Source organism: Salarias fasciatus, chromosome 6 (genome assembly GCF_902148845.1).
Source record: "Salarias fasciatus chromosome 6, fSalaFa1.1, whole genome shotgun sequence".
Lineage (NCBI taxonomy): Eukaryota > Metazoa > Chordata > Actinopteri > Blenniiformes > Blenniidae > Salarias > Salarias fasciatus.
In genome coordinates, this window is record NC_043750.1 from 39,902,352 (window position 1) to 39,927,245 (window position 24,894).

A 24,894-nucleotide genomic window follows, 5' to 3' on the forward strand; every position below is an offset into this window, starting at 1 on the left:
ATGGAATCTATGTAAGCTTAAGTTACATGATATCAAACCTTGAAAGCTCTTTTGCTGATGATACAGTCTTCTCAAACTGTCTTTTCAGCCTGTGAAAACTATGGATCAAGTCCTGAGAAGCATTGATAGTCATGTTTGCTAGTTCCAAAACTAGGTAGCAGGACCATGTTGGGGGGACCAGGACCCCTGTGGGGGGGGGGGGGGACTCTTGAAAATGGCCCCCAAGGTGGAACTTTTTGAAAATGCTCCATCTCCATGGAAACAGGGGAAACAGCGCTTTTCTGAAACTCAGCTACTGAGCTTTTACTTCTGCACATGCTCAGTAGATGGACAATAAGAGCAATAATTTCCTCCAGAGTGTCATGACTCCCAGTCCACATGCTCCTACTTCTGGTTCCAGTCCAAATTTTCTTGATCCTGGTCCTGATTCTGGCTCATATTCTCCTGGTCCTGGTAGTTTTAGGTTCGACAGTCACTGTAATTACAGTCCAACTTCCTCATCTGTTCATTTAAATGTTCATGTACTCCCATTTCCTGTGTCAACGTGAATCTTTTCAAAATGGTGCATTTTCACTTGAAACGGGACCTCGATCTCAGCCTGAATAAAAACTTACAGAGGATGAAAACTGCTCAATGTTCATTGGAAACATCTTTGAATTGTTGATTAAGCATTCCTCTACAGTTTTCTACACACTGTTAGCAGCTAATAAGGTCAAAATGTGGTTTGATGTTTCACTTCTTCAGAGGACGTCAAAGTTTTCTTTGAACCGGCGGTTCATGGCCTTCATTGGTCCACTCTCAAACGTTGATCAACCCACGAGCAACCGATCAGAGATCGTAACGATAAACCGGCTCAGATCAATCTTTGCTTCCCTGCTTTGGCTCCCTGTCCATTTTACAAATGGTTTAAGAATATTGCTCATAACTTTTAAAAACAGGCCCATGCCTTTTCTCCTGCTGCATGCCTGAGAAGATGACCTCTGACGGAGGAGTCTGCAGCCGTTCACAACCTTTTCAGAGGCTGAAGACCAAAGGTGGCCGAGCCTTTTCCATCAGCCTGCCTGTGGAGAAACTACATTTCCCTTAAAGAGCTCCTTCTCTGTCAAAACAGAGGAGCTTTCAAAATGAATTTCATATCGATATCAGCTTCACATGCACCATGCGATACGATACTGTTTGCTATTTCATATTCTTAATCTCTTAAGATTAAGAGTCTTAATTGCTCGCATTTGTGTTTCCTTTTCTTTCTTTGTGAAGCACTGTGAATGTCTCTGAGCGGTGCTCTACAGCTAAATTTGTCTTGTGATAAAACCAAGCTCCTTGCTTATGTGAATCTGTCTGCGCTTCTGAATTGTCCTTCCAGCTAACAGTGCTCTTTCTCTTTGCCCATAACTCGTCCCAGCTGTGACTGGGATGTGTTTTCTATTTTTTTTCTGTTCTTTGTTTTTTCATGAGTGTATCATCGGTTTCGTGCCGATGGCCCAAACAGCAGTTGTCTTTGTTGTCTTTGGTAATATTCTCAGATGTTCTCCTCCGACGGTCCTGCTGTGGCCACCGGGTGTGAAATAGCGTTGCAGCGGTGAAGTGAAAACATTTTGTTTTAAACACAAGATGTTTAATTTTGCCGTTGCTGTTGGGAATACGAACAACCGTAACGTACCGCGGTTCTCTCAGTCTTTTATATATTGTAATAACAATAAATTTGCGATGTTTGAACAAAATACAGTATGTTGCAGTGAAACAATGCGTGGACAGGGGTTGTTACTGCAGGGATGGTTTCATGGGAAGAGGTCAAAGTGTCTGTGATTTGTTTGGGTCTCCTCGGCGGCCATAGCCGCTCCTCAAAGCGCCATCTGCTCCTCGCCACAGCAACGGTTGCCAGGGTACCTGCTCTCCTCTGTTCCCCTCCATCCCACCTTTCACTCCTCCTCTTTTGGCTCGTCACCTCCTTGTTCCTTCCTCCATTTTTTTTCCCCTTTCTCTTCACACTAAAACGAGAGCGGCGCTCGAGTTCTGCTCTTGTGTTGCTCCTTCTGCTCCCCTGCTCCCTTTCACTCCCCGCACATGCTCTTTTCACTTCGCTTCAATTAATTTAATTTGCTTTTTCTTTCTGAAGAGGATACCTGCGTCCCATTCAATGGGCTTTATTGGCGTGACATTCAATTCTCTGTATATTAGCAACGCTTGAGCGAAGTACTAATAACACTGAAATAATACTAATACAACTGCTAATTCATTTGCTTTCTTTTCATCCCGCCGCCTCTGTGTTCGACCGTGTGCTGAAGTCGTGGCGCGTTCAGGTAGCCGCCGCTCTCACAACACGCCGAAGCGTTCGGTCCTCCGATCCGTCTGCTGCTCCTCCGTGGACACGACTCGCTGTCTGCGGAGAGGAAGACGGGAGCTCTGTGAAGGAGGTGGAGGGGGTGTTTGGAGAGAAAGGAAGAAAAGAGGTAGAGCGAGTGGGGGAGAGGAAGAGATCGTAGATCAGAACCGTCATGATTGAGCCATCTGCTGAGAGGAGGCCGGTGAGACTCTCACACACACACACACACACAAAATCACACACCAGCGGCGTTTACAGATCGACACTGCCACCAGTTGGTGGCGTGGCGGCACTGCGCCCGCCCTTCCTCCTCCTCTTCCTCCTCGGTCCGCCGCTCTGCTGCCATCCGGGGCAGAAGAAACGTGCCAGCCGGAGATGAGACCCGGGCATCGATCAGTCTGGGCTGGCTGTCTGCTCGGCCCATTCCTGTTTGCTCCGCGGGGGGTTTTCATGTTTTTGTGCTCTAATATATGAGCTTCATCTCCACCTAACTCCTTTCTAAGAAGAGCGGAGCCTCAACACGGATTATGAGGCTTTGGGTCTTTCCAAACATATTGAGTATGGCGGTATGTTGCAGACTCTCGCCAACGCTGTGATTTCACTGCCGTAATCCTGCTTTTGCCGTTTCATTTTTGCCCTGCAGTTAAATGTGATTTGTTGTACACTCTCTCTCCCTGTGTGGGGATGTGTGTTGGTGCATTTTTATATGTGCAAACACTCAGATTTTCCCCTCTCCTCTGTTCCCAGGTCTCTCCTTTTTTTTTTCAATTGCTGGCAGGCCTAAACGATGTCCACTCTCGTTCAGCTGTCTAACCTTTAATAGATCCATAAACGCTGCGCTCCCATTGGCCGGAGCGGGCCATTTCATCCTATTAGAGATTAGCATACGGCTGAGTGGAGGAGGAAGTGCTCTTTATATGCTAATGACGAGATAATATATGCAGCGAGGACAAACCAGTGCCCCACTGGGAGGACTCAGGGTGGCCCGACGCACCGACTCTTCAGGCAATTCTGTCTTTATCTGCTTTTTCACTCTCTTCACCGGCTGAGTCTTTGTGAGCCGAAACACTTCCCGATGCTTCGCTGCAGCGTTGTGCCTGAAACAGGCTGTGCGAAGCCGCCAGTGTGGAGGCTGACGACTCCACCGCTGCATCGAGAACGCATCTCTTCTCCACCCGATCGAACTGTGTGGCACTCAGTCACAGTGACACATGCCAAAGGAAGATTTCAGCCTCTCAAATGTCGTTTTTTCGAGATGACGAGAAGCTAATTTAGTCCGTTTTTGTTTGATTTTACTCCTTGAACTTCACAAACATGATTAAAATAAGCTTTCAAAGGGATATTTCAGCTATTAGGGAAGCACACTTGATTTTTCGATAAGAACTCCCTCTTGTGTGTGAAGCTCCTTCAGCTGGAAACACATCAGTTTGGATGAGTTTTCCTCATCTTTAATCCTTGAGCACCCAACGTCCTGCACTTTATCAGAGTCTCTCTGCTTTACCGGTAATGAAATGACTGGGACCTCATCAGGCTGCTGCAGATCCCCATCATGACCTCATCATTTCAGTCAGGCAGGAAGCCGTCCACTCCGAGCGTGAGGCCCCGTCTGCACGGCAAGGATTTCACATGAAAACGTTTCGGGCATCCGCTCAACGGTGCAGGGAGTCAGTGAAAATGCAACCTTTTTGGAAATGGGTCTTAAGGTGGAGCTTTATGAAAACAGGGCCCGTTTTCTTGTAGATGGTGAAAATGCCATTGCCACAGACACCAGTTGTTCTGCACATGCTCAGTAGATGGCAATAAGAACAGTGTTTTCCTCCTGAATGTCAGGACTTCCAGCCCAGATTCTCCTGGTTCTGGTAGTTTTGTAGTTAAAGGGACTTAAGGCAAGATTTGTGAAACATGCATTTCCAGTTTATTCGATGCTAATGAACCGTGAAGCATTAAAAACCTAAAATAACAGGCCAAACCGCGCATCTGTCTGTTGCCTTATACAGGCTGTGTGCCACAGAATTTGTTGCAGTTCGGGGTACGAATTTCCCGCGCAAACGTGGGGATGTGACGTAAACTGACGCTGTATGCGCGCTGCCGAAGGCTCGTGAACAGGAAGAACATGGCCGCCGTGGACACGGACTCAAACACAGCTGGGATCAGGGGCGGGGTGGCCATCGGGAGGTTTGGGAGGTTTCCCGAACGGCCGGTGTGTTCCAGGCCGGTGGGGTCTATATACACGTACAGTCTGAAGTGTTTGTGCGCGCTCCCGTGCCGCCTCAGCTGGTGGCTGCAGTTAGCCGCCGCGCCTGTCGCGGCAGCACTGAGGTAGATTTTGTAAAGTTGCCTTAAGTCCCTTTAACAGTCACTGTAATAATGATCCAGCTTTGTGTTCTCTCCATATGAATGTCCGTGTTCTCCGTTGTTCATGTTTGGAGTGTGTTGTTCTCTGCAGAACATGCGTGTGATTTTATTACAATCAACAACAGCACCAACTAGTGGACCAACCATAAGAACTACACTGTTTTCGGGGTTTCTGTTGTTTCCGTCTAAACGTGAAACTTTTCTGAAACGATGCTTGACTGGAGACGTTGTCGTGGAAACGGGTTCTTAAGAAACACTGAAGCGCTCATACCAGCGTCTCGCAGCTGCGGTACTGTGAACAACTTGTTTTATGACTTGACAGATTTGTTGGCTGTTTCTTGGCTCGGGGCCGTCGCCAGGCTGTGATTCAGTATTTCTGGAAATTGATTTCGGAATTTTGTTGTTAGCTTGGGACGAAGAAGGCGGGTTGTTTCCCTCTGTTTTCATCCAAACTCGTTCCTGCCAAAGGCCAGCTGTGGACTGCAGCCTGATGTGTAATTGACGGAGTGTGTGCGCCGCTCGGCTGACCGATCCTCCCCGTCTCTGCAGGAACAAGGCGTTGTGGGGATGTCACGGCCGCCCGGCGCCATCCCCCCTCCTCACCCCGCCGGCGGCGTGGCCTCCGGGGTCGGGCCCAACCAGGGGTCGGGCCCACCTCCGGGCTACGTGGGCAACCAGCAGCAGGCGGCCATGATGAAGCAGATGATGGCGATGGAGCAGGAGAAGCGGGTGCAGATGCACATGATGGAGCAGCAGAAGCAGCAGCTCTTCAGGGAGCAGCGGCAGCAGCAGCAGCAGCAGCTGCTGGCCGAGCAGGTGAGACGCTGCTTTCGCTGGCCTCGTTCAGCCATTTCCACTGAAAACGCTGCTCGGAGCCGCCGTGGCTCAGCATGCTGATGTTTTCAAAACATCACCGTGTGAACGGGAAACTTAAACGGCGCGTGAGAAATGCAGGGCGGCCTCTGGGATTCATCTGTCACGCATAAAACGATCAACTGTCGGCGCATACGTCTCGTTTGTTGTTGCAGCCACGTATATTTGTCTGTGTCTGCAGCTCATCCTCTCTCATTCCTTACTGTTGTCTTGTTGCATGTATAATTACCCTCAACCAGCCCCCTCTTCACTACTTCCTTTTCATCTCTGCAGTGTGTGTGTGTGTGTGTGTGTTTTTGCCACATGCCGCCTGCTGTGATAATGTGGTGTTTTCTTTTTATTTCCCTCTCTGTGAGGGAATGGAGTGTTAAAGAGTTCTGAACTCTGAAGTCACCACCCACCACGTTGGCTTTAATTGGATGTGCAGAAACATCCGGAGACTCGGGGATATAAGGTGTCTGAGACGACGGCCGTCCTGCTGGGGTTCAGTCCGCTCTGTTAACTGGATATCATACCTTCATTTAAATGAGTAACCTGTCCAGCCACACTTTTTTTTTCCATCCACAATGTCCCAGACTGCTTATTAACAACGAAACCTTTTAAGTTTCCCCATTTAATTATTCATACCTTGCATTGCAGCTCTGGCTGTGATGGAGCATCAGGGAAACCTGCGGTTCCAACACTGCTCACTTATCAAGCTATTTAAGTTAAAGAGCACCACGCAGATCATGTATACCAGTCTAAAACGCTCACAAAAAAAGTCTTCATCGCTTCAAATTTAACAAACGGCCCGACTTCAACTGCGCTCACATCTGTCCCCACTGTGCCCAACATCTGTCCAGCCTCAGCAGAGCGAACGCTGATCTCCGATGGCTTTTATCTTGTGTTCACAAACATCTGCTGCCATTGTTTCAAAGAGCTTTCACACTGTGGCAGGACCAGCCTCTGACTCTAACCAGGAAGAAGAACCTGTTTGCACTGCGCCGAACATCTGGTTAACTTCAGCCACACCCATCGAGCTGTACTGTGACAAATATGTCTCAGCTCCGTTAGAGCAGCATCTGCCTTCACTGTGTCAGACCTTTACAGCACCCACATCTGTCTGTGATGCACAGAACATCTGTCTTGGCTAAACTAACATCTGTTTCTGAGAATTAAGACATCTGGCTAACCTCGCCTGCACCGCTGTCCGTGTCAGTTGTGCCAAACGCCGATCTGACTGCATCATGCCAAACATCTGGCTCTGCTGTGCCAGACATATGGTATCCACATCTGTCTCTACTGTACAAAACATCTGTCGTTCCCCAAACATCTGGCTCATCTTGGCCGTACCAACATCTGTAGATGGCCCCACATCTGTGTCTGTTGGGCCAAACATCTGTGCCACATCTGTGCCTACCTCAGCTTCAGTCAGTGATCTCTACTGAGCCAAGTCTGCCTCACCTTTACGGGGCTAACATCTGTCTCTGCCTTCTCAAACATCTGCCAAACATTTGTCAGACTTTTACAATATCAGTTTCTACTGAACAAAACGTCTGTTTCTCCTTCTTTAAAGTAACATCTGTCTTCATCTGTGCCACTTTTTCTTCCTTCAAATCAAAACATCTGTCTATGTTTTGTCGTACAGACTTCTACAGCACCAGACATCTGTCCAGATTGTAGCTAACATCTGTTTCTGGTGTGTCTCCGTCATCACTCGTGTCAGTCCATTCTTTGACAAACATACATCGTTCCTCTTCTGTACAAACATCGGTCTCTGCCATTGTTTCCACAGTACCAACAGCTGTTTCTCCTCTGACTGTATGAACATCTGTATGAGCTGTGGTTAACATCTGTTCGACTGTTATCAACACAGGCTCCTTTACCAGACCTTTCATCAAACCTTTGCTTCATCATCATCTGTTGTACACTTGTAAATTTGAACTATAAAGTATTGTTGAACAATGTTTCCTGCTTTAACCCTTTAAATTCATTATAATCATAGTCTGTTATATGTAAATCATACGATCACATTTCTAACCGTGTGGTGTAAAACTGCCGGAACTCACTTTTTTGTCATTAGTTATACCTGAAAATACGAAAACACTGTTTTCACACCATTTAATAAACTACAAACAAAGTAACAGTTTTCAAAAGTCACTTTTATCTCATATACTGGGAGGAAAACATTGTTTTCCTGCATCTACTGAGCATGTGCACAACAGCGGTTTACTGTGGTCGTTCTACACATGTAGACAGAGTTGGAGCATTTTCCAAAGGTTCCTAGAAGTCGTGGTTCCTGCTGTCAGTTGACTCCGTTCATGTTGTTCCCGGCTTTGTAATGACTGGTATGAGAGGATGTAACGCTGTTTTCTAACAAGTCTGTCTGTTTCTGCAGCTCCAACAGCAGCAGCATCTCCCCAGACAGATCGGCCAGGGCCAGAGGAATCCATACCCCCAAGTCAATCAGTACCAAGGTGAGCGCCGCTCGCTCACACACGCATTCACCTCAACACGTGCAACCATGCTCCTAATGTATGCACCACTACCAGAGTGGTCTCACCCCGATTGATTTTCTAATAATACAAGGCAAGACCTGACTGATCACTCAGTTTTCATTGACAATCACATTAGGAAATAGATTTTTGTTTTGTTTTATTAGTTTTTTTTTTGTCTTTGTGAATGTAACATTGGGTCTTTGTTTGGAATCTAAAATGCTTACATTCACATCGAAGTGCTTGATCTGCAATAAGTGATGCATGGTGAGCATCGATCAGCTCTAACATGATGCCTACTGACAGGTGGAGTGAATAACACTGATTATCTGTTTGTCACGGCCCGTGCTGGAGCAGAGAAGGGCAGTCTGGAGGGTTCCTAGTGCTGCTGGATGTTTCCCTGCTTCAACACAGCTGACTGTGAAGAGCAGCTCATCAGGCGTCCTGCAAAGCTTCCAGATGACTTTCAGTCCAGGCACGCAGGACTGTGGCTCTCTGTGGCCCAAAGAATAGTCAAGCAAGTCAAACTTTCTGACCTCAAAGTTGATGAACCAGAAAGTCAGAAGCATTTAAAGCAAGGGCCACATTTTGAAGGCTAGAAAATTCCGCAGGAGTATCTCCAAAATGATGTTTCTCAGCTCTTGTGAGGTATCTCCATGCTGCTCCCATTCATGGAAGGGTTTGGGTTAGAAAGCTAAAATGGATCAGGAGTGCTTTGAGGAGCACAGCAGCCAGTTTGACTCGGTCTCCTCAATCCAGGCATAAGTGGGATGTGCTGGACGAGCCCGATCCATGGAGGTCCCACCTCACAATTCCCAGGACTGAAAGAATATGTTGCTGACAGCAGAAATCCCACCGCAGCATCCGAGGTGTTGTGAGACATACAGGGCGGTTTTATCAACCAAGCAGAGCTAACACAATATCAGAATGATGATCTTAATGTTATGTATTATTGGCGTGCGTGGTCGAGTGCCAAGTCCTACAGGCGCTGAGCAGATTGTGCAGGTCGGCTGGTGTAACGTGAACATACAGATCTGTATGCAAACAGCAGACAGAAGGAAACCCTGGAAGTGAACCTGTCGTCTCTGTCCGTCTCTGTCAGATGCATCAGTTGGTGTTCAGAAGCTCTTCAGCCTCCTCCTTTCTCTCTTTCGTCTCTCTCCGAAAAAAAAAAAAAAAAAAATCCTGCTCTGCCTGTTACCACGGCAACTTGTCTGTCCTGGATCCCCCAGAGTTCCGGTGAAGTCAGAGAGATGGATGAGAGGAGGATGAGGAGGAGGAGGCAGGAGGCAGAGGGATGGCAGGGGGTGGGGTGGCAACCAGAGGAATAGGTAGATGGTCTGCTAGGTAGAGAAAGACGAGTGGGTGAGGGGAGGATGCCGAGCGAGGAAAACGCAGAGGGAGGAGGAGAGTCAAGTCGAAAGCCATTTATAGCCATCAGAGTCTGTCTGCAAGTCGAGGAGATAATGTGAAGAGAAAGAGGGGCTTTCAGCGGGAGACGGTGGCCTAGAAATATACCTGTTAGTTCTGCTGTCCTGTAGTGCTTCGCTGATTTAACCACTGTTCACACTTTCAGTCCGGATCCTTCCATCTGCCCTATTTAACACTTTATCCCATCCAGGGTCCTGACGCACCGGAGCCGGTCCCAGCTCGCTATGAGTGGAAGCAGAGTACACAGCGGATGGGTCATCAGGCCACCGCAGCACCAGTAAACCTAAAACGCAGGTTTTTGGCCTGCTGGTGGAAACTCATTTTCAACATTGAAATCACCCAGAGACAAACAGAAACCTGGTTTTAGTTCGGGGCCACATGCAGCCCAGATCGAAGTCCACTGGACCGGACCAGTAAAATGAGAGCCTGACAATGAACAAACACCAGCGAATTCTATTTCTCTCTCAGTTCTAGTTTTAATTATTAGCAATTTCCCATTCAAAGCACTTTTTAAAAACACAACAAACTCAGAATTAAAAAAAAAAAAAAAAACTACCTACAAGCCACACATTTTCACAAGCTCATACTTACAGCAGGACTTTGATGCTAGTGCTACTTTGCTAGCAATCAGCTAGCTAGCTTCACCTGCAATATCACTGATCTCTCAGCTGAGTATTCTAACATCTGCAGTTCACTTCTGTTTGGAGTTAAATTATTACTTGAATTCTTACTAAAATACAACGACCCCTAGTGGACACATCAGGAACAGCAGTTACTGTTTGTGTATCCTACTAGCTGAACTTTCAGCTGTGTTCTGTCTCGCGTAGAACTTCACTAAAATCACCAGAATTTGTTTGCAATCAAACCAAAATCTGCTTTTGAAATAACTCAGTCTGCCTGGTTGCTGTTCACCGAGGTGCAGATATCACAATTCAAACTCAAATGGACCAAATTTACTCTGCAGCCTGGGTTCGTTTTAACCAGACCAGACATGACGCTGCTCCCATCACCTGCAATCCTCCCGGGCTTGTTATTTGTGGAAAATGTACGTCTGTCTCGCAGCGTTACCTCGAACTCAGCTCTCCACTTCCTGTACGAGCCGGGAATGTGCGATTGAGTTCTCCTCCGTCACATTTTCAGTCTGAGCTGTGAGGTGAGGGATTAGCGAAACAATGTCAGAAGTGGGTTCATTAGAGGATTTAGAGCCATTTCCACGCTAACAGAGCTGCTCAGCTCTGCTGCTGTGGGGCGTCTAACAGGAAAGAGCGGAGAAGTGAGACGTTGGTGCTCGAGCGTGTGCAGTGTTATTTTGGTGCGGAAGGGTTTGAACCAAATTGAACGGGAAGCTTTCGTTTCCTGAGTAAATAGGTTGTCGAGGAATATAAATCTTTTCCTGTGCTCAGAGCTCTCTTTTGTGTTTATTTGTTGATTTTACTGGATCTGCGGGCGTCTTCACCAAAGTTTTCTTTTTCTTCTTCTGTTCTTGTTTCAACTCACCCGGTTTTCTCTTTCTCAGGTCCTCCTCAAGATCTGGCTTCCAGGAGTCAAGCTCTCCAGAGCATCCGGGCGACTCGTCTCCTCCAGCAGCAGCAGCAGAGCCAGCAGCAGATGGTCCAGATGGGTTCGGTTCAGGGCCAGGGAGGCTCCGTGGGACCCCAAGGCGACATGGGGCTACCGTACGGCAACCAGGGGTCTGGCCAGGGGTCCCTCTACGGACTCAACCCTTCCATGAGCCAAATGATCCACCAGCAGCAGCACCAGAGCCAAAGCGTCCAAGCCTCCATGGGTCTTCCACCGCAGCACAACCCCGCCGCAGGGCCCCCCCGGCAGGCGGGTGGCGGTCCTGGTGTTGGGGGGATGCCCGGTGGCCCCGGGGGTGGCGGGGCCGGAGGATACGGAGGACAGGGGATGTTAATGAACTCCATGACCCAGCAGCCCCTGAAAGGCCCTCCCAATGCCAAAGCCCAAGCGCAGAGACTGCAAAGCATGCTGGGAGGAGGCGGAGGCAGCGGGGGAATGGCGGGGGGCGGCTGGCCGCAGCAGCAGGGACAGGGTCTGCAGGCCATGGGGGGAGGAGTCGGAAGGACTACAAGCGGAGGGGGAGGAGACATGGTGGGGTTCGGCTCCGCCCCGGGCTACGGGATGCAGCCCGGTCAGCCCCCCCGCATCGCCAAGCAACACTTTCAGGGCCCTGGACAGGGGATGAGCCAGGGGATGGACCCCAGGGTGGGCAACCCAGCCGCCGGGATGGGAGGCCCAATGATGGCTCCCCACATGGGGGGTCAGCCCAGGACCAACCAGCCCCGGCCCATGGTCATGAACCAGGGGATGAACCCGGGGGTGATGAGCCAGGGGATGGCCGGGATGGGGGGCTTCGGCCCCGGTCCCGGGGGGCCGGGAATAGGGGCCGGGGGCGGTGGAGGAGGCCCCTATGGACCGGGGGGCGTCGGGGTCGGGGGTCAGCCGCAGGGCTACCAGAGGACAGCTAATCAGGACATGTCATCCTACGGATATGGGGGCGGGCCCTCAGCTGGCGGAGCCTTCGGATTGGGCGACGGCTCGGGGGCGGAGCTGGACTCCAGCGATGGCTGGATGGAGGAGTTTTTCCCGAGCCAATAGCCAACGGGGAAAGTTTTTACTGGACGAACTGAACACCTAAAGTCGGACAAACGTTAATTCCTGAGAACGTAAAACAAAAAGGAGGACGCGACGTGGACTGGCATGTTTTGGTTTTATAAAACATGAGCAAGGTTATAACTGAGTTCTTGTGTTCTCGTTTTGTGGGTGAGCGTGTGTGTGTGTGTGTGTGTGTGTGTGTGTGCGTGTGTGTGAGATGGAGAGAGTTATCATTACGTCTTGTGCATATTAATGAAAAACCAATATAGAGATTAAGAGGTGTGCTTCATTTGTTTTCCCTTTCTTCTCCGTGGGATGATTCTTTTCCCCCCTCATGTTCCAGTGTTTGAAAGCGAGCCTCGTACGCGTGGCGGCCTCCGCCAGCCCCGGCTTCAGCGGGGGCCGATCGAAAAACAGCAGACTGACGAAGGGGGAAGGAAGACTCGTTCTCAAGACGGCAATTTATTTGTGTTTGTGTGTTTGTGCCACCCAGCTCCAGCGCTCCACATCTCTCAACTCGTGAGGCGCTGAAGGGAGTAGAAAGCACTCTCAACGCTCCCATTTCCTCCCTGAGATTTGTGTCCCCCCCACCACACACTCACACACAAACATTCGCGCACACACACACACTCACACACCTGTCTCTCTCAGCCTTTTCATTTGATCTCTCCCTTCCCTCTCTCCTCTCTGTTTAAATTGTGCACATCACAACAGAACAAACGATGTTCCTCCGTCGTGCCACGCGAGCGCACTCTGCCCTCTAGTGCTTCTGCTCGGCAACAAACCTGGGTGGCTGCTGCTGCTTCTTCTTCTTTTTTTTTTTTTTTTCCAAAGCGGGAGGGAGCGAGCGTAGTTTCATTTCCTGTGTTGTGTCGCCGTGGATGACGGGTGTGCATGTTAGAGGAAGACAATGGGAGTGAAAAGCAGAGGAAAAGGGGGTGGGGGGAGAACAGGCAGCTAAAGCAAGCATTCAAAAAGCAGCCTACTCACACACACACACACACACACACACACACACACACACACACACACACACACACACACACACACACACCAAACAAGCATCAGCCCGGGAGGATGTGCGGCTGTGTGAGAGGCAGCTAACAGAGCTAATATTGCATTAGAACCTTCAGTCTGTGTGACACAAACCACATCACACCGAGCGAAAAGCCGCTGGGCTCTGAATGTATTCAAGCACCACAAGTGACTTCTTCTTTTTAAGGAAAACAACAACAACAAAATGCTAATGGGAAGCCCACCCACACAATTCTGTCTGTCGCCGTGTTTTTAATCTCCTAACAATGATGCTGGTTGTGTCCTTTTGTCAATTAAATGAAGAAGAAATAAAAGTTTAAATTAGCTTTCTCTCTCAGTTGCTGTTGTGTCTTGAGGAAAGTGTTCGTCCTCCCTTCCTTTGTCTCGCGGCTGCTTGTCAATCAGCGCCGCTCTCTCGCGCTCCCCACTACAACGTAACTGTGCTGTACTGTAACACTACTGTGAAGACATACAAGCTGACCCCCCCCCAACTCCTCCCCCCGCGGCGCTTTACAGGACGAGAAACCACTGCTGACATGAAGTTTCAAAGAAAAACGATGAATAAGCTTCAGACGGCTAACAGAGTGCGGCAGAGACGACCCGAAAGTTAGCACTGACAAAGAAAACATTCACACTTTAACGAACCTAAATGAACTGTAAGTTTAGTAGAAGTTAGCTAGCTAAACGCCGGCTACTAGCCAAACACCTCCCTCAATCACCTAAAAACTGATTTTCTGGTTGTGGATTCGGTGTGGTCGACAACTGTTGCGGACTTGTTTAGCCTCACGTTAGCTTGTCGCTACGGCTCTTTTGGGCTTTGATTTCATTTCAGGCGTTTCCCCACCCAGGAAAAAACTTTCAGGGAACTCAGTGCTAAAACGCGAACTCTTCCTGCAGCGCTCTACTGAGGGCAGCGCCAGTTAGCGAAGGAAACTAGTTTTTAACACAAGCTCTCATTTACCGTCGACGATCTGCGCTCAACAAACAACTGGAAGGTTTGTTGTCACCGTGTCTGCTCGTAGACTCCCGCATCTGTTTTGTGACCTTGGTTTAAAGATGGCTGAAAGCTGCGTGCATCACTTGGTATTTGGCTCGCCGGAGTGAAACGTTTGGAGGACGATGCTGTAATCAAACAAAACCAAAAAGCCTTCTTCTCTGTAAACTAGCTCCTCTGTCGCCATCTGTTCCCACGGTTGTCGGTGTTTCGTGATCCAACCCTTTAAACTCTTCGCCGTCTCCGCGCCGCCGAGCTCCGGGTGTCCGCCTGTATGTCCGTCGCGTTCGGGGAGCGGACGTCCTCCGTCTCACTGTGTGGAGTCTGAATGTGGACGAGCTCGGATCGTCCGCTAGCGGTAGCGCTAACGGCCCGCTCAGACCGGTGAGGTTAGCGATCAGCTGCGGACGGCCGCGGAGCTGCCGCCGGCGTCTTGAAAACGAGGGTCCGCGTTTGAAATCCCTTCAGGGAGAGAAAGGAAGCTTCCTCCAAATATCATATTGTACCGGGACCAAGTCTGTAGACAACATTTTAAGAGAAGAATCGTTGTTATCGATGTTTTTTTGTTTTTTGTTTTTTTTTTACTGGTGCTGACATATATGTGATTATGAGAAAAAGTATATAAAAGATAATGGCTATTTGTAAATATGTTTTTACAGGTTTAAATACATCAGATAATACAGTCTCTACTCTGTAAAGAATTTACTGTTTGTTGGAAAATAGAGAAGTATTTTTATTTGGAAGTTTTTCAGTTTCACTTTTAACCCATCTGAGCTATGCCATTGCACTTCAGACAATGTCTTACTACTAATTTGTATTGTAAACCTCCTCTTTATTTTTATTTTTTTCATTTGTTTAAATTTTGTTTCTAGTTTCTGAGATCGGACTCGGTTCTTAAGCAGTGCTTATTTCTTTTTATCCTGTACAGAATTCTGAAAATGTTAACAAAAGAAAACTACAAAGGACTTTTTTTTGGTTTGTTTTTCAAAAAGATACAATAAAGAGAGAACGTTCTCGCTGATCATATTAAACCGACATTTCTGTTGTTTTCTCACGTCTTTTACATCATTCACACAAACTCACATTATTTCTTTTACTGTTTAAATGAGGGAAACTTACATTTTCAAAGATACTCAATGAGCAGACTGAAGAATTATTTGATTTATTATGAATTTACAGAGTGACATTACCCAAAAAAATAACTTATAAAGAATTAAATTATTTGAGAAATTTAAAAAATGCAAAAGTGCAAAAATAATATATTCCGTGCATTTCTTCCTTTTATCATGATTTCATCAAGAATTATGTCTGAAAACCGATTTTCACTCGATTTAATCAAATTTCTACACAGAAAACTTGCGTTACATTTTTAGCTGTCCAGATGCATGACATGAATTTGTATTGGGTATTTCCCACTTCAGTGCTTTTTGGTCATTAAAATGTCATCTTTCTTATAAAAACATAAAAAAATTTCCTCAAATTACATGTCTTACATAATATTTAAAGCAGAACTATGCAACGTTTTTACCTCAATAAATGTTTTTCAGAATCCCTGTGGGGGGTAAAGAAAGACTTGGCACAGTGATTGGCAGGTTACCCCCCCCCCCCGGGGTCTGTGTCCTGAAAACAGCGCTTGCAATTTCAGAGGATCCGACCCGACTACATCTCGCCAGAACAAACCTGCTTTACGGCGCTCATACGGGAGTACAATAAAAGCACGTAAAACAAACATGAAACTCTCGCTAGCGTTAGCAACGCCCCCCTTAGGTACTCACGGATGGCAGAACCAAAAAGACAGAAAAAGCCTTTGTCTGATGAGCGGAAAAAAAGGAAACGGGAGTAGGACGCTCTCCTGGGGTCCTGGGGGTGGGGGGAGGGGGGTGGGTGATGCGGAAAACGTGTACGACAGTGCGCTTTCACAGGAGACCCGTAGGGGGAGCGCTAAAGCAAATCTTGCATAGTTCTCCCTTAAAAATGGTTACATTTGTTTATGGTATTATGGTTTGCTAAAAGTAAACTTTTATAAAACATTCTGGACTAAAAACTGAAAACTTTTAAGTTTTCAAGTACAATCTTTAAACTTTTGTTGCATTTTTGGTAATTTAAGCACAATAGCATTGAATATTAAAGGTTTCCATCAGGTCTTACCAGCTGATTTTACATGTTTTATTGTGGAAACTTTCATTCTTTTTGACAATTCCTTTACATAACGATTCCAAGTAAAAACGCAAACAGTTTTTGTTGCAGTTTTACTGTTCATTAGCTAATTTTTCAAGTGAAAACAAAGAACTTCGTGTTTTTTAGCTGTTAAATTACATCAGGATTTTACTTAGTAAACGTCTGTTGTTAATGGGAAGTTTCTTTACACATTTTCAAGTTAAGGTTTCAGTTGTTCATTTAAATGACTTACAAGAAAAAATAGAAACTTTTGTTTCTGTTTTCAACATGTTGACATTTACATGTGTTCAGCATTTGATGCTTCTGTTTTTATGAAACAAAAGCGGAAAAACGGCAGAGAAAGTTTAACCTGAACAGTTTCTCTTGGGTTGGATGAAGACGGAGAAACATGAAACTCCACAGCCTCCGTTTGAAGCTGAAGAGGCATTCAGGTCGGTCATCTTTAGGGTCCTGGATTCAAACCAGCAACTCACAATCACAACTGTGACAACTGTGACGTCCACCTCTAATCTTTAAGGATTTCATGACTTGAAATCTGTTTCTGTCACTTATCTTCAAATAAAATTCATCCTGAGCTGTAAAAAACTAAAATATCTCAGTTTAGAATGATATATTGTTTCAATGACCACTTTTAGACATTTCACTTGATTGCCATTTTACACATTTGAACTTTTTTACTATTTTCAGCCATCATTTATTTGTTTTACCTATTTTGTCAATAGATCTTTTTTATTTATTTATTTATTTATTTATTTTTACAGTTTTTGCCACATTACTGGATCCATTTTCCTGCCTGCTCAGGATTACTGCTGTTGAGCTGTTTTAGTTGTTATTGGCATTATTGCTTGCTCTTACCCATTTTTATAGCGTTATCCTTTTGAACAATTTTAGCCATTTCACTTGTGTAATTTTTTTTACAATTTAACCCATTTTAACCGCTCGATTTCACTTGTTTTAGCTGTTTCAAATTTTGTTTCTCTCAGTTTAACCATTTTTGCTGTTTTAACAGTTTTTTGCTGTTTAGTCTTTGTGGAGATTGAAGCTCTTTTTTGCTGCTGCAGCCACTTTCACTATCATAGCAGTTTTTTAGCAGTTTCATCGTTTGCCTCGAGGCCAGCGGATCCCACAGCTGAGAGGTTACCGCCATGACTTCCCAAACACGACCCTCGAACCGACGGCTCCCCAGAGCCTGCAATGCTCCGAGCGGAAGTATTTAAAGTTCTCCATCATTGGTTAAATGCTTCCTTTCTTAGCTGTTTTTAGCATTTTGAGCCATTTGACATATTCACCATGACCTTTTGACTCTTATTGCAGTTTACAAATTACTGAACCTTTTTTGGATTTTTATTTGGGAGTCCAGTTATTACAGAAAAAATAAATGACTGAAGTGTTTATTTCCAAACCACAGAGCAGCTACAGCCACCTGCAGGATTAGGATTATTTTCATATGAAGCGATCTTATATTGTCCTCCACCACAAGCATTAACATTCCTATGACTGAACTGAAAGGAACAGGTGGTATTGATCAGCTAATTCAGCATAATGAGCGAGTTAAATGTGCAATATGAGCACCTGAGGCAGACTGACTCAGCTCATTTACATAATCACACTCACATATGCTAAAGAGCAAGGCTCTAACTGCATGGCGGTGGCGGCGGTGAAGGCGGTGGAGGCAGTGGCGGCGAGCAGGAATCACGTTGGTGTCAGGAGACAGAGAGTCGGAGCAGACGGGGTCGCGACCTTCTCCTGCTCATCCATCTTCTCCACCATGAGACATCAGACTCCTCCTCTTCATCCTCAGACCCGCCTCCTTTTTTGCAGTGAAGGTAGTAAAGAACTTTTAATGTGTAGCAAGTTGAGTACTTTTAACTTATTTAGGGGTGTTCTTTAAGCCTTTTGAGCAGGTTTTATTTTAATGCATTTCACCTGTTGCATCCTTTTGGCTGTTTCTAGTTGTTTTCGTGACTTTAGCGTGTTAGCAAGCTCTCTCCACCTCGCCCTCCGCGGGCGATGCCGCTTTTCTTCATCTTTCCGGGCCGTCGTCTTCCTCCACCTCTTCTTCTTCTCATATTTCTGCCGCGTCTCTCCTTTCGCGCCGTCCCCCCGCCCCGAGCCGCCTGCTTTCTGCTCGCTCTCGATCCCCCACACACTGACGTTGATAAATGGAGACTTCCAGAGATGACAGCATCATTACTCATGTTCAGCGGCGGCGACGCCACCTAGGACAGGAAAGAAAGGGAGAGTAAGAGGCAGGATGAAGGACAGGACGGGAGGAAGATGGGGAGTGAAGGGGGTGGAGGCCGTCGGGGGTGTTTGTTGCCACCCCAGCACACACTTTTAACATCTCCAGAGAGACGTGTGGTGGTTTCCATTACCGCCGGAAAGAGGAGGGAAGGAAGCTTCAGACGGCTAACGCTCACATTAGCGTCATACAGCAACACCATGTTTATGCTTGTTTTTACTCCACAACATTTTTTTTCTAATATTTTGGTAGTCTCAAGAAGAAAAGCAGCCCTTTTCAAGTTGTATCACCCAAAATAATCACAAGTAAGCTAATGCTAGACTAATTCTACATCAAAGCAGATAAAAGTGTTTCTTGAGGTCTTTGACGTTAAAGAATGAAACACAACAGCAGACAGAATTTTAAGCATTTCTTCCTGAAACACATTTAAAAATAACTCTGAGAAGAAGAGTGGATGCTAATGCTAAATTCATTAACATTCATTCCTGTAGTATTTTTTTGGGGCTTAGGGGGGAAATAAAGGAGTAGAACAACTGTTGATAATATTAACAGCCTGGAAAGTTGAAAATCATCTGTTTCATACAATCAATCTTCATGGAGTTAAAGCAGCATACCTGCAGGGCTGATCCTAACAAGGATTTCCTTTACGACTTAATCTGTTTCTCCACTTAATTAATCACTGACAATATAAATGTCAGAAATAATGGTCAGTGCCGATTGGATGTTATCAAAGTTTTAAGAGTAGTGGCTTCATATATTAAGCTCCTCTTCATTACTGGTAGGTTTAAATGTTTTTCTCTTCATTTTATGGTTGCAGAGTATGTAAAGTTTTTTTAAGCTGGTATCAGGAGAGTTCGTAAGGTGAGGACTGTAAAAAAATGTACAATAAAAATATACTTTTGCACACTTGCAGTTCTTTTAAGTTAAAGGATGCTAGAAAGCTGTGCTAGCAAGCTAACAAGCTAAAAGCACAGAGAGACTACTCAGCTAGAAAAGACACCTAAAAGCTGTAGTGGAGCCAGAGTGGGGGCAAGGGGGCGGTCGCCCCAGGGCCCACAAGGTCACAGGGCCCCGTTTCATGTGATGTGTTCACATTTACTTGTAAATAAATTATTATAATAAAATGTGCAGTGTGTGCCAGAAGGTATACCATATGATTGTGGGCTCCAATTTGCCAATTCTTACTGAGTACTTTTAACTTCGACTGTCCATGAATGCATCAGAGCTGTAAGTCAGCACTGATTGGCTGTGCAGTATGAACAAGTTTTTTCTTTTGCACTTGATCTGAACTCTTTGGAGGGAAGTTAAACAGTATGCTAAACACTATGCTAGCAGCTAGCAGTACTACCCAAAACCTAACATCGGAGCCACTGGTGAGTCAGTGAAACCTTCAAAAATATGATCTTTATCAGAATGCTGTGGTCTTAAACACCTGCCTATTTGAATGTGCCTTGTGTTGCTCTCAACTACAAGAGACTGCAGACACTATTTTTTTTGCTAATATACGTGAATTCCAAATGATATAGATAGCTGTGTCTATATCTATCTGAATAGATTGTGTAATTTCAGACCAGCTGTGTTCATTTTATGTTTAAGCTGTATCAAAGATGGTACAGATTTAGCCAGTGACTTTTTATCTGAGTTTTCAATGCGCTGAGATTGGTACCTGTCAGGCTGCATTTGTGTGTGTGTGTGTGTGCGTGCATATGTGTATTTGTTCTTCAGAACACGTTTGTGAACTGGTTTGTGACTTTATTCTGCTTTCTGAGGCATATAGGTTTGCTTGGCTCAATAAAAGTGAGCATTAGTATGTTGTTTGATGGTAGCATGAGGGATTGTTTGAATGGTAAAATTACTGTCATAAGGGCCAGTCGAGAATGCTCCGCCCCCTCTGTACTGAGACCCACGCTCTGCCTCTGCCTAAAGGGAATTTGGTGAATAAAGGAGTACCTACGAAAAAAAACAACCAGTGCACCCCTGAGCCACTTGAAATGCTAGACAGAGGTTAGCAGCTGGAGTTCAAGAGATACACCAAAGAGTTAGAAGCCAGAAGAATGAACAGGATCTTATCTACTGAACCAACTATGGCAAACTCTCCATAGCAAACAAATACTAAAAATAAGTCAAGCTCCACCAACGGCTGGAAGGAAGAAGGACCCCCAGAAGATCCCATCTAGCTACCAGCCATGTCTTTACAACATGACAACATGAAGTTGTACAACTCAGTGTCACACACACAAAGACTGTCTGTATTTCACTGAGAAATCAGTGAGAATTGGACTCACTTCTCCACACCACCGCGATCTACAGTACTGATGATGGGATTTCATGAAGAGGCAGAACATGGTAGACATTTAGGATAACTTCAAGTGTCTTGGTATCCCGAAATCTAATGGAAACCATGACAAGGCCTTAAGGGAGTCAAGTCCCCAGTCAGTTGAATGATAATGTGGTCCGGGCCATCAACTCATCATCAGACAGCCAATTGGGATTACTAGCTGGCCTACTGATATCAAGACCTACTAATGGCTAGAAAATCCTGGACTGACAAACCACATGGAGGCACTAATCATGGCAGCTCCAGAACAGGCACTGAGGACAAGGACCACTGAGGCCAGGGTTTACAATAGTACATCGGATCCAAGTTGCAGACTGTGCAAGAACGACTCAGAGACAGTTCAGCAGGATCGCAGGATCTGCACTCAAGTGGGTGGGGTAGTGTACAGAAACACATGCTACCATTATGGATTCCAAGTACCCAAATACTGTGGCTGAGAAGAACAGGGCTAAGATCCTGTGGGACTTCAATAACATATGTGGAGGGTTAAAGATGACGAGGGTCTCGTTGTGGTGGCCCCAAACTCGGAGAGACGCTGGAGCAGATCCAGGAACAACATCTGAAACACCAGTCCAGAAAAGTCCTCGAAACAGTAAGACCCTTCAAACTCCCAGACCTCCACTAGATACATCCACACATAGACACACACTCGTACAGTAGCTGTCTGAACAGTGACAGTTTACTGTAAAAACCTGTGGTTTGCTGTGACAAAGGCGTAACTCAGATAGATTGATCAGCACACCGGAGAGGTCGAGCACACTGATGTCTGTGTCAGCTTTCAGCACGTCATCACACAGCAAAAGGTGATGAGTGTGTTCGGTCCTCCTGCAGCTTACAGACACACACACACACACACACACACACACACACACACACACACACTGTTCCGGGCTCTAATCACAGCGACAAATGATGTGTCACAAAGAGTGGGAGATGAGCTGGGAGATTCATTGAGTGCGGCCCTCTGAGAGTGATCAGGTGGAGAAACGTGGCTGCAGGAAGGTGCAGGGAAAGGACGGCGTGCGGCGAGGTGTGTGTGTGTGTGTGTGTGTGTGTGTGTGTGTGTGTGTGTGTGTGTGTGTGTGTGTGTGTGTGTGGTGTCAACATGATGAATGTGGTAGCAGGAGCCATTGTGGTGGTGCAGGAGTAGGAGGCCACCAGATAACAGCAGAGTGAAGCCTCACACACACACACACACACACACACACACACACACACACACACACACACACACACACACACACACACACACACACACACACACACAGGCAGACAGCTCTGTAATTACCTATAAACGTGTTGATCTTAAAGTAGAAGTAGTAGAAGTTATTTAAATAAAAACTTTCAGAAAATGTGTGAACTGTTGACTTTCTCTCCTTTAAATATCGAGGAGCTGCTGGTAAATTGTGGGTAAATTGTAGGTGAATTGTTGGTAAATTGCGTGATTGTGAGCTGAAACGCATGTCCACCTCTTTTGTGGTGGAGCTGCGCCCTCTGGTGGCTCCAATAAGAACAGCAACTGTTCTGCTGTTGCTATTTCAACACTTTGCCCCAAACGAGAATACGAATAAGAATAAGAATATCATCATCATCAAATTGTCGAAGAAAACATACATTTCCTAAACAAGATGTGTTTTCTGATGGGCTGATGTCGGGGATTATATGGAAGATGAATAATCAGATAAATCTAAATCGGTTACAGCTTTTAAACACTGCTTCATATGATTCATCCTATCAATTCAAGTCAGATCAGCTGGTCTAATTCTGTTTATGATCAAATGAGACTCCATGTGAACATCACATCGGATTGATTCCCACTACCTGAATTAACCTGCACCTCAATCTGATCAGTTTAATCTGTTGTTCATTTAAAGATTTCTTAAATGAATTTAATTTAGTCAGATTGAAGCATTCATTTCATGTTCAGGGTTCAGGGTTTAACTTGCCCCCACCCTCATTATTCATATGTTTGTACATTTTATACCAATTTATCCCCTTTTTTATATTGATTCATTTGCACCTCAGTTTATAATATAAAATTCAATAACAATCGCTTGAAAAGCCCTTCATTTTTTTCCAGCCTGAATATGTCAGGTTAATGACACTGAGTTGAAGTACGATTGAAAAATGTAATTTGGTGCTGCTTCTGCTTTAAAATGCTGCTGTTTCCATCTTTAGTTCAGTTAGTAGAACAGAACTGACCCACATGTTTGCATCTGTTTGTTGTGGTGTTTTTTGTTTTAGATTTGTGGGTTTTCACCACAAACTTTGATCCATTTTGTGAGAACACAGTCAAACCTGAACTTGCTAACAGCGGTTTCTCAACATTGAACTGTTCAAATCTGAGCCGACTGAATGAGCGGAGCCAGAGTGGGGGCGAGGGGGCGGTCGCCCCAGGGCCCACAAGGTCACAGGGCCCCGTTTCATGTGATGTGTTCACATTTACTCATAAATAAATTATTATAGTAAAATGTGCAGTGTGTGCCAGAAGGTATACGCATATGATTGAGGGCTCCAATTTGCCAATTCTTAAATTACGACTGTCCATGAATGCATCAGAGCTGTAAGCCAGCGCTGATTGGCTGTGCGGCATGAATTAGTTTTTTCTTTTGCACTTGATCTGAACTCTTTGGAGGGAAGTTAAACAGTATGCTAAACACTATGCTAGCCGCTGGCAGTACTACCCAAAACCTAACATCGGCGCCACTGGTGAGTCAGTGAAACCTTCAAAAATATTATCTTTATCAGAATGCTGTGGTCTTAAACACCTGCCTATTTGAATGTGCCTTGTGTTGCTCTCAACTATAAGAGTCTATTTTTTTTCTAATATACGTGAATTCCAAACGATATAAATAGCTGTGTCTATCTGAATAGATTGTGTAATTTTAGACCAGCTGTGTTCATTTTATATTTAAGCTGTATCAAAGATGGTACAGATTTAGCCAGTGACTTTTTATCTGAGTTTTCAGCACCATGGACAGCGGACGCTCTGAGATTGACACCGGTCAGGCTGCAGTTGTATGTGCGTGCGTATGTGTATTTGTTCTTCAGAACAAGTTTATGAACTGGTTTGTGACTTTATTCTGCGTTCTGAGGCATGTAGGTTTGCTTGGCTCAATAAAAGTGAGCATTAGTGTGTTGTTTGATGGTAGCATGAGCATGGGCGGAGCTAGAGGAGGGGCAGGGGTAGCACTGGACCCCCCTGAAATCTGATTGGACCCCCCAGGTGTCACCCCAGATTATTGACATATCGCGGCACTGTACGTCTCGTCGGAAGCAGCCAGTTGCATTTTTAAATCAGTGAAGCCTATTGACTGCTGTCCCTCCTGTACAGTAGTTGGCGCTATGTACCACAAAGCGTTGCAATCCACGTTCATTAGGAGAAGAAGAAGAATCGCCACTGAAGCAGAGGAAGATTTGAATCTGATTTGAACTGGAGTCGGTTATCTTTGCTGGAGACAGGAGATCAAGAAATTGTCGAAAAAGGAGACGAAGGATACCGTACGTGGACAGAGAAATCCTCGTCGTAAAGTAAGTTTTACACTGGTGTCCTAATGAGTCACTGTTTAAAATAAGTTTTGTAGATAGATCAAAAATGAGTTATTATTAAATAATTATTTTTCTGCATTGTTAAAAGATATTGACAAGATAGAGAGAGAGAGAGAGAGAGAGAGAGAGAGAGAGAGAGAGAGAGAGAGAGAGAGAGGGGGGGGGGGGGGTGGGGGAGAGATTGTGTGAGTAGCTATATATTGGTGCATTTTCATCATTTTCGTAAAAATTAGTTATTATTAATGAGTTATTGAAAAGTTGTTACCAAGTTGTGTTTTACATTTTCTGCATTGTTAAGATATTGATGAGCGAGAGAGGGGGGGCGGGGGGAGAGACTGTGTGAGTATTAATGTGTTGGTGCATTTTCACAATTTTTGTAAAAATGAGTTATTATTAATGCATTATTGAAAAATTGTTGCAAAGTTATGTTTTACATTTTCTACATTGTTAATAAACTGCAAATTATATATTCATAAATCTCATCTC

At 45.5% G+C, this 24,894-nt stretch overlaps 1 protein-coding gene across 1 annotated transcript in view; it reads left to right on the plus strand.

Annotated features, from left to right (window-relative positions):
* Positions 1–15,127, plus strand: part of LOC115390724 (mastermind-like protein 3) — a 64,178-nt gene extending 49,051 nt beyond the window's left edge. The window contains exons 2-4 of the mRNA XM_030094705.1: positions 5,228–5,494; positions 7,929–8,007; positions 10,973–15,127. Of these exons, the coding sequence (XP_029950565.1) occupies positions 5,246–5,494; positions 7,929–8,007; positions 10,973–12,075 (1,431 nt within the window). The 5' untranslated portion in view covers positions 5,228–5,245 and the 3' untranslated portion in view covers positions 12,076–15,127. The remainder of the gene's footprint in view (positions 1–5,227; positions 5,495–7,928; positions 8,008–10,972) is intronic.
* The last annotated feature ends 9,767 nt before the right edge of the window (positions 15,128–24,894 follow it).